Genomic DNA, 16,530 nt, shown 5'->3' on the forward strand with positions numbered 1-16,530 from the left:
CAACATACATTTTTGGAAACTGTGAGAGAATTAAGATTAGGTACAGTGGACGTTATTATCAATTCATAAATTAAAGATCCTGCTTCATTTTAACGTCACTACTATATTTAGTAACAGAATATTAATATCATTTCCCCACAGGTAATTAATTAGCATTCATTATTAAATATTTTTAACCGATTCACAACAAGCGGACAAGCTAGTACTATTTAACCAGGGCATGTTACCTACAGCGGTAATTATAAATTAATAATATTTATGAGTATAGTGTCACATGAAAATGGATGAATAGAAAATGAGTCAATGGACTGATTGATGCTATTAACAATATCATTGGTGCAATCGTCCCACAAAACATAATATAGGTACCTACCGTACCTAGTAGTACCTACCTATGTAGCTAACTCTACTTCTACTACAACGATTGAATAATGTGACATTCATTTCTCTTTAATTAGTACCTAATTACATATTTTCATTGGGTATTATCTAATCTAACCTTTCGGGGAATAAAATGACGAGCAAGGGGTCAAGGGTACGATTCCCAAAACAAAGTATTTTAGGGTTTCCAGTTTTTCAGTGAATTCGGATATTAAAAGGCATGACGTTATAATTATTTTAATAAGATGCAAATTTAATTTTATTACGTGTATTATGTATACACATATTTTTTCCTTGTTATTTTTACACTAGTGGTGGTATTTCCCAGTCAGTCAAGCCAAAACAGAACTTTTTTCCTCATAATTATTACGCGGTGGACGCTGAGGCTGGGACATGTATAGTCGTGAATCATTTTAAGAGTGAAATCTTAATAACTGTTAATCTTGTACCTCTATTATAAGAAAAAAACTACCGTTTATCAGACCTACTATGACACACAGCCCACTGGCCACTAGGCGTTCGGTATATTTTAAATTAATCATAGTGAATATTTAACGGAACTCTACGGATGTTTCTACAAAGTTCTTATTTTAAACCTGATTCAGAATTAATAAACATGTTCATTATTGCTATTATACGTTATTTCGTATTCAACTTTAAATTAGAATAAATTATATAAAAAAAGAAATGTAAATGACCGGAAAGATTTAGGTACTGCGAAAATAAAATAAATTGTTATAATATGGTAGATGCTATAATATTTTGGTCACCTCACTCAACTCTTACACCAGTGTATTTTCTAATTTTATAAAAAGAAAATCTCTAAACACTAACTACTGCCAAGAGTAAAAAAATGCATGTCATTGAAAAATTATGTGAACAAAAAAGGTTCGCAATACGTGCAAATGACGTTGACAACGAAACTAAACACGTCTCATAGAAAATTCATTTATGTTTTTATACACACTTTTAATTACATAAATATTAGGTATAACAAAATACCACATATTATGTATTTATTATGCGTATACATAATTATGGGTATTTTAAGGGTTTAAGAATAAAACAAAAACAAAATGTAAAACGAGACAGAGCCAAAATTAGTTTTAACAAATAATAAAATAAATTTCGATTTCCCGCAAACAGGAAAACTATTATTTATGTTGCCATTTGCTATCAAAACATTATATAATTAATTTTAATTATATTGTATACCTACTGGGAAATATTAAGGTGGCAGTCTGAATATCAAATTGGTGTATCATCAGAACAGAATTACCAACGATAGTAATAACAGAATCTACGTTTGGAGCATCGAATCAGAATATTTTAAGATACCTAGACTTCTTAGTTTTGTATAGTAGATTCATTAGTGTACTGTCTGGTACTTAATCTAAGTCTATATGCCTAATTATTATGCAAATAAGAAGCCAAACATATATTACAGAACAATAATACGCAGTAAGCATCATTATTTATTTTATACTATCATTTTTGTTTCGCCACAATTTCAAGCTATGATTATTACACTAATATAAAATTGTTATAATGTACGACTACTGCCTAAACCGAGACCGAATGTGCTTCAATTTAGTTGGTCACACTTCGGTGCAACGTTTTACGTCAGTAGATTTATGTATATCAAACTCATTAGCACTACGAATACAATTTACAAAACTGCTCGGAACACAAGGAATTGGATCGAATCAATTGTAACGCCTTGTTGCAATAACAATAACATTTAATAAAACGCGTTTAGTACGCAAGTTCGTTACCCCCTCGATACACGATACTTCGATACGATCAATTCACTTTATATCGTATAGATTTCAAATATTTTTGATCTTGCATATTGCTGAATCAACTTTTAATTCAGACAGTATATAATAAATAATCATCTCCTTCGGAGTCGTGTGCATTGAATATAAAATAGCACCGTCTAGACGGCTACCACACACGCTAGTCGATTGCCACCCAAAGTTTCCCCGAAAACGGTTTGCAAACTCCTATTTAATATAAATTGTATGAAAATGTGTATAGAACTTAACTAATGTGGTTACATGAGCGGGGAGAGTATAGTTATGAAGTTCTATAATGCTTTACAAATGTTACTACATTATAGTCTTACAAATTGTAATCGATGAAAAAATCTAAACAATATTAATGGAAAACACCTTCAGTTTCTATTTAAGCCTATTGTGTACAAAGTTTGGCGTCAATTTGCTACAAATAACACGGGGCGTAGCAATTACGGTCTAAATTGAGAGTAATGGAGCCAAACAGGCCCACTTCTAAGTTGTGAGAGCTCGGAGACGGTGAAAGACGTTTAGCAGACTGGAGTGCCGAGGCTTCGTATCAAATTAGTAATTTACGGGCTGTTGACATCTCTTCGAGTTAGAACGGCTGGAACAATGGAGGTCGGTCACCCGGCCGTCGAGACTTACAAGCTGACGCAAAAAATGGAACGCCACTCCCTTTTACTGTACCTAGTACCTACGTAGGTACTTCTGTTAAACTGTAGAATTCTAAGTAGTCGTCCAGACTGAATCGTTAGGTATGGACGATGTTAATTAAAAGGAGTACACTTTCGTCTGGTTACTTGTTTGTCGTTAAAAACTTTGGAGCCTAGAAATTGATGTACTGGGTGGGCAGTGCCAAGCTAATTTGAACGACGCAAAACTTTTAACATTAAGAAGAATATTATTTTGCTTATTTTAGTCATTAACGTCGAACGACCTCTTATTATTTATTGCTCATTACGTAAGGCATATCAAAAATAATGAAATGTGATGCAATTCATTAAATAAAAAATAAAAATCTCCTCATAATCGTTTGAAGCTCGCGCTAAGCGTCATCACAATTTAGAGTCTAAATTTATTTCCTTACGACACCAACACACTTAAAATATACGAGAACATCGAAGAAACACGTTGGCTATCACCACAAGACATTATCCTTGTAAAAGTTATAGGAAAATGGCATAACCAACGTCAACGATATGTTTTCTAGTTATTTATGAATCATACCTTTTCTAATCGATGGATACGAGTTATACAAGAGAACAAACTGATTAGTACAACGTCAATCAGTTTCAAACACGTGTGACGTAAAAGAATGGCCGCGGTACAGTTTCATGTTTATAAAATATGTCATTACACTATAACAGTGCGTCAAAGGTCTATTATAATACCAACCGTTATTTGGTAAATAAGAAATATTTCATTAGCTCTGATTACAGCAGCACAACCATTTTGTTTCGATATCGGAGCCCCAGGTATTGCTTCCTCGTCAGTTGGGAAACTATAAATGATGCATAACGAATATTCATGCTCTTTTTCCTTTGCAGGGTGAACAGTTGGTCCAAGCAATGCCTTCATTACAAAACTCGTGTTTGGCAACAAAGAAAATTGCCCCTTTTATTGTAGTCTTATGAAATACCGAAATGCTAGCTGACTTCATCAATTACATCGTACAACTACTTATTAGTAGAAATGTTGTTCTATGCATGATCATCAATTTTGTGGTTAGCTACAGTCACAGCATTGCTCGGCGGTTTAGTTTCCGACAACACAATTGAGTTTATACCAACTATACCTAAATAGATCTGATTATCAATTATAAACGCTTACTGACCGAAGTAGCTGATGAAGTAAAGATGTAACTAAGTAGGAGGATCTTTGTCAACGAAAGCATCAATTCATTTAGGAAAGATAAACACATACTAGGATTACACGGCTCATCCCAAAGCGGTGACAGACAACTTACAGCTAATTAATGATACGGGCGCTCAACTAGATGGCTTTGTTCATACGGCCGTGGATCACGTTGTCTGGTAATTTTAGTTTAAGATATCAAGAACAAAATCTTTACAAAAAATTGTTTTGCAAGCCTCAGCTAAACATGTGGTGTTAGGCATCAACGTCTTAAGGTCTAACTAACTTAAAATCTGGTTTATGACAGTCTGGACAGAGACGCTAATGATGACTTTATCTAGTTAAATCAAATTACATATTACATAAAATTTACGTAAGTTCATTTGCTAATTTCCGCACTTTTTCCAAATAGAACACGTTTATATTGTACTTATAGCCTGACATGCTTTAAGGTTTTCAGTCTTGTATCAATATTTACTGAATATACAACGAAAACCTCAGGCAAACACAAAATGAAGAATTGCTAACCCACTTGAAATATGAACGTGATATGTAATTTGTTTGATGAATAATATACGGTGTTGGGGCAAAGGGTCTACGTCAGGTTATCAGACCTAATCAAAATTGCAAAAAGCCAGAGACCTCTGCCACAAATCCAAAGTAAATTCAGACTAAAAATAATGTTCTAGCCGTTTAGGAGGCCTGTGCATTATTAATAATTGGATTACATTTACGATTCAGAGTTACTGTAGCTATCAATAATACATTTTATTGTTTCTCGACAAGATATTTACTGGTGATTGCGACTATCAGGCTCCACGGCGTGACGTGTGTTAAGGTTTTAATGCTCTTATATGGAATTATAGCTATTAATTAAAACAACATGTAAATGTCAGGGCCGCAATTATATTGTACTTATTGAAATAAAATTAAGGCGTATTCGAAAGTAAAGTAAGTAATAAGATTGTGTATAGTAAATCGTATGTCTGAATCAGCAAACTTTAGGGGGGTTTTACATTGGGTTTTCCATTTCCAAGATTTGTCTGACTCAGCAAAACAACAGTAACTAGAAAGTATTCAGACGCAGAGAGTTGGAAAAAGGTTCTGTCGTATATGTTTTTACAGAAATGAGAAGACAAAACTGTACACAGGTCAACAAATCTCTTCCAGAAATGTTTCCAAGTTAACGATTTATTTGCTATTTAAGTTATTTAGAACACCGAAAGGCCAAGGCTATTACCTAAAACCGGCGATCCGCGGACATCTGCATATTCTATATTGGTGGAATGTGGACAAAGTATCATTCGGTATTAGGGGCATTTCCAATTTGATCTCGTGCTCTTTGAATTTCCCGAAACCGTGACAACCAAAAACATTTTGACATTTGACAGAGCACGCAATGTAATATCTGCTGTTGTATTGAACAGTTTCTTTATTCGAAACGTTTTTCATAGTCATAAACATTTTATTGTCGTGCTTTTAATAAGAGAGAGTACAATTTCTAGGAAAATCTTCTATTTATGTAACTAACTTAGATTGATTGTACCGTCACGTACTTACGTCACGATTGCGTCGTTAGATGAGGCGTTGACACAGTTACACGTACCTGGATTTTTAAAGCATTCAACGACACGCTAATTCATGTTTACAGTTAATATTTATCACGATTCTATGTTAGATATTAGAGATTCCCAGACAAGTTCCAATTAAAGATTCAGAGCTGTCAAACTAATTATACGAGTGAAATATTAATATACAGAATTAAGCTTCAAGAATATTATAATAAGTTTTAAAATTTTATAGACATTATGTGCTGCCAAAGGTAACTGTAAGCTAGACAGGTTCCACAAATTCCACAGGCTGGTAATTTTAAATTTTGTGCTTGAGAGAGAAATATGTCTGAGGGTAAAGACCTCCAGAAATTTGTGTCTGCTTATAAAATATAGTTTCTGTTAACAGAAGAGGTCCTACTACTTCAGGCATTTTTTTATATTTTTTATCCACTACAATCTACATTAGACGTGACGTAAGACTAGCTTGTATAACAAAAAAAAAAAGTAAAGCTAACAGTATCTAAGTTGAAATGAGCCAATAAAGAAAAATTAAGGTCGACAAATCGGCCGCTACAAGCTGACCAAGTGCTAGAGAAAGGTGGTTTTGTCTAGATCTTACGACACGGCTAAGGCTAGCCAGTTACACCCAATAACATAACATACCTAGTAGCATCACTGGATACGATGAAGCTATCAGATCACACGTGTACATATGTTAATAAATAAATATCTAGCAGTGTTAGTCATTGCTGTCCTACAAGAAGACTGACGTAACCTATAGAAAAAATACTGCGGAATTTCGCTAATTTACCTTACGAGTAGTAATTTTACGTCTTTATTCGAAGTAGATTATTATGATTACACATTATTTACAACTTAAAAATACCTAAAAAGGAATAAAAACTAACTTAAAACTAAAATAAAGAAGAAAAAAATCTCTTTTTTAGGTGTCGAAGTAAAATTAAAAAACCTGTCGTCGTTTTTGAAAAGACAAAAGATGTTACTAAACAAGGTGACGTTTCCGCGATGTTCTGTGAACTAGCACAGAAAAAATTAGGTAACAATGAGAATCAGAGTACGTTTACAGTGTCATAAAAAACACAGTAAAAAGAAATCTTAACCAGAATTGGAGAACGAATGCAATGATCGCTTTAATTGGATGTCAGTTTAAAAGTGATACGAATGATGTTTTTTACGCTAGACCTTGTAAAAACCGTAAATTGCATATTATTGGTATATCAAATCAGGATGTTGTTATTGGTTGAATTGATTTGTATTATTGAGAGTCTATAGACGAAATGCTGCAGATATAAACTGGGTGTGGTCTAAGGAAAGAGGAAAATATCTCACACGACATGCGTGAGACATAAGGGAAAAAAACGCTCGTTGTTCTTCAAAATACATTTATAGGACGTTACATAAGCTACCATCGCTTTTTGAATTGGACCAATAGCTTATGTCCCACTTTGCTCAACCTATGAATTTGATTCTACTCTTCAATTGGTTTGTTAAAACATCACGTCTCGTCCCAATGATGTTTTGCAACAATAAATTATTCTGTGTGTAGCCAATCTGTAAATGGACGAGAACAAAGGTGGTTTTTCGAGGAAACAGCCACACTGAACAGTGAACAATAATAATAACAGAGGAGGAAGACATAAAACCAACTCCTGTTGTTTAGACGCGTCTACCGCGTATTTGAGACTTCGATTTAACGCCACGTCGCCTTTGGTTGTGACAACTAAAGCGCTGCACAAAGATTTTAAATACATACATACTTGAGTAACTCAGTATAATTTAAATAAACAAAAAGGTATCTATATGTAATCTAGAAACCCTGTTCCATTAAACGTAAAAATTACTACAAAATTTCAAGAATCATGAATTCATAATAATTATTTATCGATGTCAAAATGTCATTTGGAATATTTCATATCTAAATAAATATATACCTAAATATAATTTTGTCATTAAGTACAGACACAGTAGTAAGTAATTTAAGCTATACTTAAAAGAAATAAAATTGTACTTAATGTGTTTCCTAGTTCTACTAGCTAATGGAGATGGAATCGATGTACCATTACTATTTAGTACATGTCAAAGAGATTTAACGATAAAACTCGTGTACATTACTGAATGAACTTAATAAACATTTATTACTAAACGTTTAAAAAAGTTCAGGATATTAATAGTTTTTACCAACTGTGGTACTGAAGAAGAATTTAAATATTACACGAAGTAATGAAAGTTTTAAGAATCCTTTCTATAATGTTACTTAAACACAATGTAAGTGTGCCCAATTTTTAAAAGAAATTCTTACACTTTCTTTTATATGATCGAGTTTGGTGTACAATTACATGTGTAATACAAATTACAGCATTATCACCCAGTAACATTGTAACTGTGGATAACTCTTCGACGCCGTGTTATATAATTGGTACGTGTCTTAACTAATAATATAGAAAGTGATTGTTGCTACCTTTACCTACTAAGTTAACACCATACATTTCTCCTTGCATGGATTGCAGCTTTGAATAAGATTACCATGTTGTTATGTCTAGGGAAAGTGGTATTTTATGATGTTACGTAACTTATAGCATTCAACGGGCTATCTAGGGAAGCTGTTGCAGTCTCTCTTGAAGTTAATACTTCCTTGAATAAAATAGTTACTAATGATTACTTAAATTTCTATTAAATCTCGCTGCAACTTGATACTAAACTACCACATCACAATTCACAACCACGTTGACAGTTTCAGTGTAAACAAAATAAGGTTGTATGTATTCAGTTGTAGATTACAGACCTCCCCCTCGACGCATCAGATCACCCACTGTGGCAGTATATTATCCTACCACCATTTTCTAGACGAGAGCACATGTGCAGAATTTATAAACGGCTGGATTTTCACATAATGTTTAAATCGTGCGCATATTTGAATAATACGCTCCATGCCTTAGTCTTAAGAATGTCGCATCGTCCTCCCCGAGGGTAACAGAACAGAATGTTCAACATGTCTGTCTTTATGAACTTCCTTTTATAATCTTAACACAAATAAAACTAAGATCATACTGAAAAATGCGATTAAAACGAATCCACTGGCTACCTAGCAATATAACTGTGCAAAAAACCAGTGTTTCCAAGAAAAGAAACTTCTTTATTTTTCATTAATAAACATGTCGGAATTTTCTATTGGCTGGCAGAGTGCCTGATCTCTATTTCGTGTAGTAAATATTTACCGAGTACACAGCATCAATTATAAGTTTATTTCTTCCTGTACATGCCATAACCTTAAGGATAAACTTAAACAATTTGACGATGGTGATTGAAAATAAATAAAACGGTGAATAATGTTACATTATTATCAATAAAACTCACTCAGATGCTGAGACTGCCGGAATAACGTTTGGACGAAGTGGACACAAACAATGAAAAATGTTATCAGTCAGAGGAAAGTGAAAATTGAGTGAAATAGTAAAAGTAGTTGTACATAGATTTTATAACTGCAATAAGCACCAAGTAATGGTGGGTTTGTGCCGTCAAAACAAACATTATTTACAGAGAACGTAATGAAGATAAATGATTCGCCGGCATGGGTGGTTGCCGTGGTGCCGTGGTGCTCCAAGTATTAGACACACTCGCCCGTCTCGCAATGATGCAGCTCAATTTGTGCTTAGTAACGGAACATGGATGACTCTTCAGAGAAACTTATAAAGCTAGAGTTTCACACCATTTTAATTTAATAATGTAGTTAGTAACAATCGCTACAATCTACGATTACAAAGAAATCTTCTCAGTATGTATTATTCATTTACATTTGAAAGAAATTGGCAGATTTTTTCTTTCATCATAAAGTGAAACAAATAATAATTGTAACTTCGCCAACTTTTTTATTGTTATCGAACAGGAAAATTAGTTCAGGAAAGGCAAAACGTGATCCCCAAAGTAAGTAAGGTAGACGGTATTGTTTCTTAAAGTTCACGTGTACACGCGTCTTTATTCTCCGAGCTTTTGAACAGAAACTGTCGCTGAATACTAACACGGTGGTTTGTTTCTGCACCTTCATAAACAAAGGGGTTCGTATTATGTCTAACACTTGAATGTATCGAGTTTATATGTTGCAATTGAAACGAGTTGAACGCGTCCACTACATACTTGTAATGGAAAGTGTTTAAGTTCAGATATATGCAACACGCGGATTAAGGCATCAGACGTGACCCGGCGCTGGCTCTAGCCTTGCGCTCTCCGCTTACACAATTCATTTTGTTGCTCGGTGAACATTATGACATTAGCAACGCTATCAAGGTCCCAACACGCTGCGGATTAACAAAACGCTCGTTTTGTTAAAGTCAAAACTATTCAACCGCCACACGACAATCGATCATAGCAACTTGAGTCGTTTAAACAAATTAAACTGTTGGCGAATGGAGCCGACAATTTTATCATGTGCAGATCTCGGGTCCCACTAGACTACGTAATCGGCGATTCAAGTGAGAATAAAACTTACGGCACCGTGCTAGACATATCGATTACTTTCTCGCTACGTGTTTTCATTGTCGTGACAAGCGAGCACGACGGCTAACTTAACCTTTTTTATTGGCCGTATTTACATACGACTCTCTTATCTTGGTAACATTGTGCCTTTGTGCAGTCGAAAAATGCAAACAAGAGATTAGCCGTAGTTGTACAAACATAGCCTTGAATAAGTCACATAAGTACTACCAATTTTACTTCCCAAACGAATTACAATTCAATGAGAAAATGATAACATTGACATGTCTAAGTCGGGACACTAAAGAAAAGGAGAAGCAATCTATTTTACGTGTAAGAGACACGCTTCCTCACGCACGAATGGGTCAGCTCGACCGTAGTGATAGACAGAAAACAAGCGAAACGATTGCGTTGTGTCACTGTGTGGCAAAAGCCGACATCGCACTTGTAGCTCCTGAGCGTTGCGGGTGTCCATGGGCGGCGTCAATTGCGTACCATCAGATGATCCGCATAATTTTCCACCCTGTCGCAAAAAATCTTCGTCTTACCTCTTCATCTTCTGCTATAAATTCTACTGTAGTTTGTTTTTGCTGTTCTACGTTGTTTAATTTTGCGGGCCGTCCGTCTGCTTGCTCCAATACTGAAACAAAAGACCGCATACGTGACTCATCGTATTACTTATCTTAGTTAAGGTCGGTATTCCCCAATAAATAATAATAAATGGGAAGAATGCTTTTGGCAACGAAATATGTCTGAACGCATTCTAGCCACAAGATACGACAATTTATTATTGTTCTCTTTAGGATATAAAGCTAAATATAAAACATCGGTTGAACTGCAGGTTCATTACAGCATGCATGCACTACAGGCATAGCCAAATAAATGTATAGGAGCAGATCGATGTGAGTCAGACGTATGTTAGGCACAGGGCTGGTTCAGTCCAGTGCTGCAGCAAAAAATATACGGCATGCTGGGCTTACGTGCTCTGGGATGTCAAATACAAAGACAAACATATCAAACAAGATTTGAAGAGTCTGCGGAAAACGTGCCACCATTTATAGACATGGGTCTAATTTCTTAATTTCCGTAAGACTAACATTCTCCATTGACAGTATATGTTAGTATTAGGCAAAAATAATACTCTTGAATTGATTTAATGTAATGCCTTTGTAGAAGAATTTTATCTCAATCTTGGTGAATACTGTTATCATGTCAAAGGATTTACAAGAAAATGATCTTTTTAAGAGTGGGAAAGGTTAAAAACTTTTATAAAAAGGGAATAAGTCTGTAAAATTAATCTAAAGTTATCTTTATATCTCCGCCCCACTTTGAGTTTTTGCCTGAAATGTTTTTATTAAGGTACGAAGGAAAGGTAAAAGTGAGGAAATCTTCTTTCAGGAAAAGATAACGAAACTGCTATAATGGAAAAAAAGAGAAGACGGTAAGTTCATTGACACGTTAACCATGATCCATCCAAATTTTTCAGGAAACTCCAGTCGAATGCTTTTAGCTACGACGAGAGAGAAATCGCACTAAATAGAACAGGAAAACCGCGCAACAAATAACAATAAATTGTAATGCAAAGAAGACATTTTTTCAATTTTATTTATTGAAATCAACTATTTTGGTCTTTGTAGAAAAAAGTAGTGACGTTTTTTAATGTACTAGTGAACATTACGTACCCAGTGATTTGTATAGCTACTGGGAAAATACACACTACATAAAATATAGTATTTAACTTCATAAAAAAGCCAAATGACCTAAAGATTGAATAAAATGCAACCAAAAGAGTTAAAAAGTGTAATTTATTTACGTATTGACGCAAGAATAATATCAAAAAGCCCACATATAGAAGCTGATAGACTTGGATCTATGTATGTGAAATATAAATCCTATGTTGACTGTGGCTTCGTCCGGTATAAAGTAAAAGAGCATGCCTCATATTATGTAGAATGCTTGCCTAGAAAGCAGCAAAAAGAAATTACTTTCAGATCAATTCTCAAGTTATTTATCTTCGATCTGAACGCACGTTTGCAGTTGGGACCGGAGAGCTTGCGACATTTTTATATTTTTATCGATGCGAGCCATGTTTAATGCATGGAATCATGTTCCTATTACAATTACTTATCAGTATCAGTCGCATACTTGCACATTGTATAACTCCTACAGTGACTTAAAGGATCATAAGCACAATAATTAAAACCCAACCCAAATAAATTAATTTATTAATTGTCAGTAATCAGTGAGCTAATACTAAAGTACTATTTTAGAAGACCACAAGCTGTACCTATCACAAACAATGATTAGGGAAGTCCAGCATGACTAATAAAGGTGACTGTTCACGGTGTGCTGAATCCCACGCCCGGTTCGCTACAGCTGGAGTATATAAACATCGTTTATGGCTGTCTACATTTCATTAGGCATTTTAAATTCTTGTGTGTTTAGGTGGAATATTCTGGGTTAGTTTATGTTAGATGCATAAATGTATTCAAGAGGACCGATTTACACCAAAAGAGATCTCTTAATTCAAATGATCACAAAAGTTTAAAACAGTATGATAAAGTAGGTATACCGAAAGCAATTTTTCGCTAAGTCCGTTTCCTTGTAAAAGTTTTTAGGATACCGTATCAAATGGAAACACGAACCATGAACATGAACAATGACCATGATATCGAATTCTTTGAACATGAACAAAAGTCCGTAAGTGCCAGTGGCTACAATAAGGCACCGTTTGGAATTTCCAGTTAGCGTTTAGGGAACATAAAAATGTAGCACGGGTTTATCCAAATATACAACATAAATAGGACAGTGTGTTAGATACTAGACTTCGCTACCCGTGACATAAAAACTGGATAAGGTTATACAGCATTGTACAAACGTTGCCAACATAGATTTTGTACTTTGGCAAGTTAGCTTACGCCAAAAATGTTTCCTTTGGCGACATAAATTGTAATGGAAATGACGTACACATTAATTGAGTTGTGATAATAGGGTTTCAATTAACATAGATAAACCACGTCCGCTCATTATCATTGGCAGTGCGGCGCATGTGCACCTCGTTTACTTGTACTTATACACCATTCATACACAACTCTCCATTGGCCACTATCATAAAGGTTAGAGTCACATTCTTACTATGAAAATAACAAGGATTATGCTCGATTTATTGTGATTCATACGGAAAAAATTTGAGGAAACAGCTGCTAAATGTCAGTGGGATTTTTTTCTTTACTTCTTAATCGTAATTATCCGAGACTATTTTACTAGGTGTGCATAATCGTACGATTACCATAAACAAAAGTTATTTATATCCGATTTTGAACCTAAATATAGTGATCTTGTGTTAAAAGCGTGAGTGTCAAGGAATTTGATTAAGTCATTAAGTGTTGCCGGATTCTACGGAGTCGACGTGTCCGTTTCGATAATATCTCTTAGTGACCTACAAAGCTTTTTTGCCGAATTAAATGGCGGAACTGTAGACGTAACGGTCAACGAACATCCACGATCGTAGATGCGACTGATAGCTTTACAAGCAACATCTCTTAATTTGACAATAAAGAAGAGGGTCTATGTAATGCCTTGGCATCGTTTATAGAGAAACGGGTCGTAAATTATTTCAACGAAAAGGTCCGACGTTTAAAGACAAAAGCGAGGACGTTAAAACGATTTCGGCCTAGCTTTTATGGCCTAAAAAAGAACATCTACTGCGGGTAATCATCATTCAATCATTACGCGTGGTCCATGTGGTGAAGGGGGTTTCGTGTGTTTCACGTCAGGTTATGGTAATGCCTAGTGACACAATTATGTAATACAATTAATTAACAATCTTCCACTGCTAGATGTAGGTACCAATTTTTGAGTTATTACATGTTAGATATTGCTTACTGCAAGTAGGTAATAGAATGGTTGCGGGTTTCTTTCGACCTTTTGCTATAATGGAAGGGGAACGAGGACATGCTTACTGGCCTATCCACACCACACCGATGTGGTAAACACTATAGGCACACGTGATTGAATACATTACAATAATGGCAGCCACAACAAACAATTGACTCCCGTCAGTTCCACTAAATAACTCACTAAACTGGAAGTAAAACACTAATAGAGGCCTGTCAATTGTTAATAGAAACAGTGGCGTCAATTCAATCGGCAATACCATGTACGTAATATGATGTACCAACATGTATACCTATCGTAAATTAAAATACCGTATAGCTTTACATCAGCCATTAGCCCCACCAAATGGGCGTCAATGATACTTCATTACGAATTCATACGAAAACCATTATTCCGACGAATAATGAAAAACGTAGCAACGATCAATTATCTATACTTAATTTAATAATTATAAAGTTTCAAACGAGTGTATTGGTGTTAATTAGCGATGTCGCTAACCTTAGAGACGTTGTTGTTGAAACGAAACCGCACAAGGTTGCGAGTGTGACCGGTGCGGGCGCTCCGGTTGTCCGCAATCAAATGCACGCCTAACATATTACACTAATAAACCTAGACAACAGCGAAACCCACTTTGGTGCAGATGTACTCGAAGTCGGTACTAAACTTTACTAAAGTACTACATTGTCTGTACAACGAGAATGTCGATCTAGGCGGTTTTATCTCGAGCGAAGCTTCAATGAATACTGCTCCGATCTTGGGTGGTGGGTGCAGGCGAAGCACGGTCTATGACATCATGGCACATGCAGTCTAACGAGTGTTCGTACGTAGTTTGTATGGCATGATGTCAAACAACGGTACACGTATGCAAATTAATCAGTCTCCATGATTATCTGTAATCAAACCTTTGTGTTGCACAGTGCGTCGTTTGAAACATGGCTAACGAAGGGGACAACGAGACTAATGCTAATGAAGGGAGCGTACAGACGGGCTACAATTTAATTTAATACTGGCAGCTTACTTATTTGCAGTCTGCACACCGCGTTGGTTGGTAAAAAAACGTGACCACATTTTTCTTTGTTCATTGTAAAAATGCTCTTCACCTAATAATTTTGTTGAACAAAAAAGGTTGTCCCTCTAACATTAAGGTACCTAAATCTAAGTACAGTCAGTACTATGTAATGTACATTGTACATAGCAGGTATAATATCAATGTCCTCTAACGATAGGGATTATTGCATTGTTGCTACTGCGTACTTCGTACCTTGTTTGTACAAGGATAAAAATTGTGTTTTTATTTTTGATGCAAGTTCAAGTCGAGTTAAGAGGGAAGATAATTATATGAAGGTACCTAATACACTAAACGTCTGATAAAAAATGGGAATTCTCGTTTAAGTATAACGTAAACACTAAATATTCGTTATCCACATTTGGTGACACAGAAACATAAAATACAAAATAATCAAGTTTAATTTATGTTAATAAAAACATTGAATCAGTAGAATTAGTATTCTATTACATTAACATTTACTACGTCACGGATTTTTTTGGCTTCCAAGACATTATGATGATGAACAGCGCTATCCCACGCATAAACACAATCGGATTAAGATATGCTAAATTATAAAAGCGTGCTTAGTAACATTATTGGCAATTTTATTCACATGAGCAAAAACAATCACAGCCTCAATCGATTAAAGAATTCGATACTACTCTAGAATCGCTTAAAAATAACTTCTCTGGTAGGAAAACTAAACAAATGTTGGGTTCCATTATAGCTAATTAAGTATTAAAGAATAAAGCATAACTTTTCCTGAACTGTCAGCCACAATAAACTAGAGGAAAACAGTGTGACATCATCAAATCATTCAACAAACGGTGTCTAAAGAAACAAACGATGAACTCAAACCAGCAATACAAACAAAACGGGCAATTAATCATAGAGAGCCGTGTATAATTCAATTGTTTACATCATCAAACTGACACAGCAATGGTAATCGGGAGAAAACATACACGAGTCTCTATGGTAGATACACTGCAGCTACGTAACTATTGTGTCCTCGGTCAGGTAGAGGTACTGCCGTGGTCGGCGGGAGCGACCGGTTCTCTTACACACCCACACTGCTATAAATGCAAGTAGGTAATAAGTGCACTGCACTATTTACTACCACGAAATTATTGCAAACTACTAACTGGCCCTAATTTCGTTTCCAAACAAAGACAAGCTAATGAATGGGCTAGCAATTCAATCGACCTTTCTGCAAAACACAATTACAATTTTGCATATTTTTAAAATTTGCTTTGATTTGAATAGTACAAAAATAAAACCTTTGAGGCAAAAGTTTCTAAATGGGGACGACTACGATACGTTTGTAATGCTCGTATATTTCGCTGAAAATCCTGGCGAGCCAGAACAAATTGCTAGATTGCCTTGTCTCATGCAAAAAGAAAAATAAAAGCGGAGCGGAGACCGAGTAATTTAATAATGAGAAGTTTCTCATATCAGGCACGCAGATAACAAACAAGCCAAGCTCAAAAAGTGTTTGCGCTTTCTTAAATTG

The 16,530-nt window shown here is 35.2% G+C and overlaps 1 protein-coding gene across 1 annotated transcript in view; it reads right to left on the bottom strand.

Annotated features, from left to right (window-relative positions):
- Positions 1-16,530, bottom strand: part of LOC118269689 (E3 ubiquitin-protein ligase RNF19A) — a 39,041-nt gene that overhangs the window by 7,207 nt on the left and 15,304 nt on the right. Inside the window, 1 exon segment of the mRNA XM_035584937.2 lies at positions 10,624-10,715. Within this exon segment, the coding sequence (XP_035440830.2) occupies positions 10,624-10,715 (92 nt within the window).

The sequence above is a fragment of the Spodoptera frugiperda genome, chromosome 30 (assembly GCF_023101765.2).
Source record: "Spodoptera frugiperda isolate SF20-4 chromosome 30, AGI-APGP_CSIRO_Sfru_2.0, whole genome shotgun sequence".
In the NCBI taxonomy this organism is placed as follows: Eukaryota; Metazoa; Arthropoda; class Insecta; order Lepidoptera; family Noctuidae; genus Spodoptera; species Spodoptera frugiperda.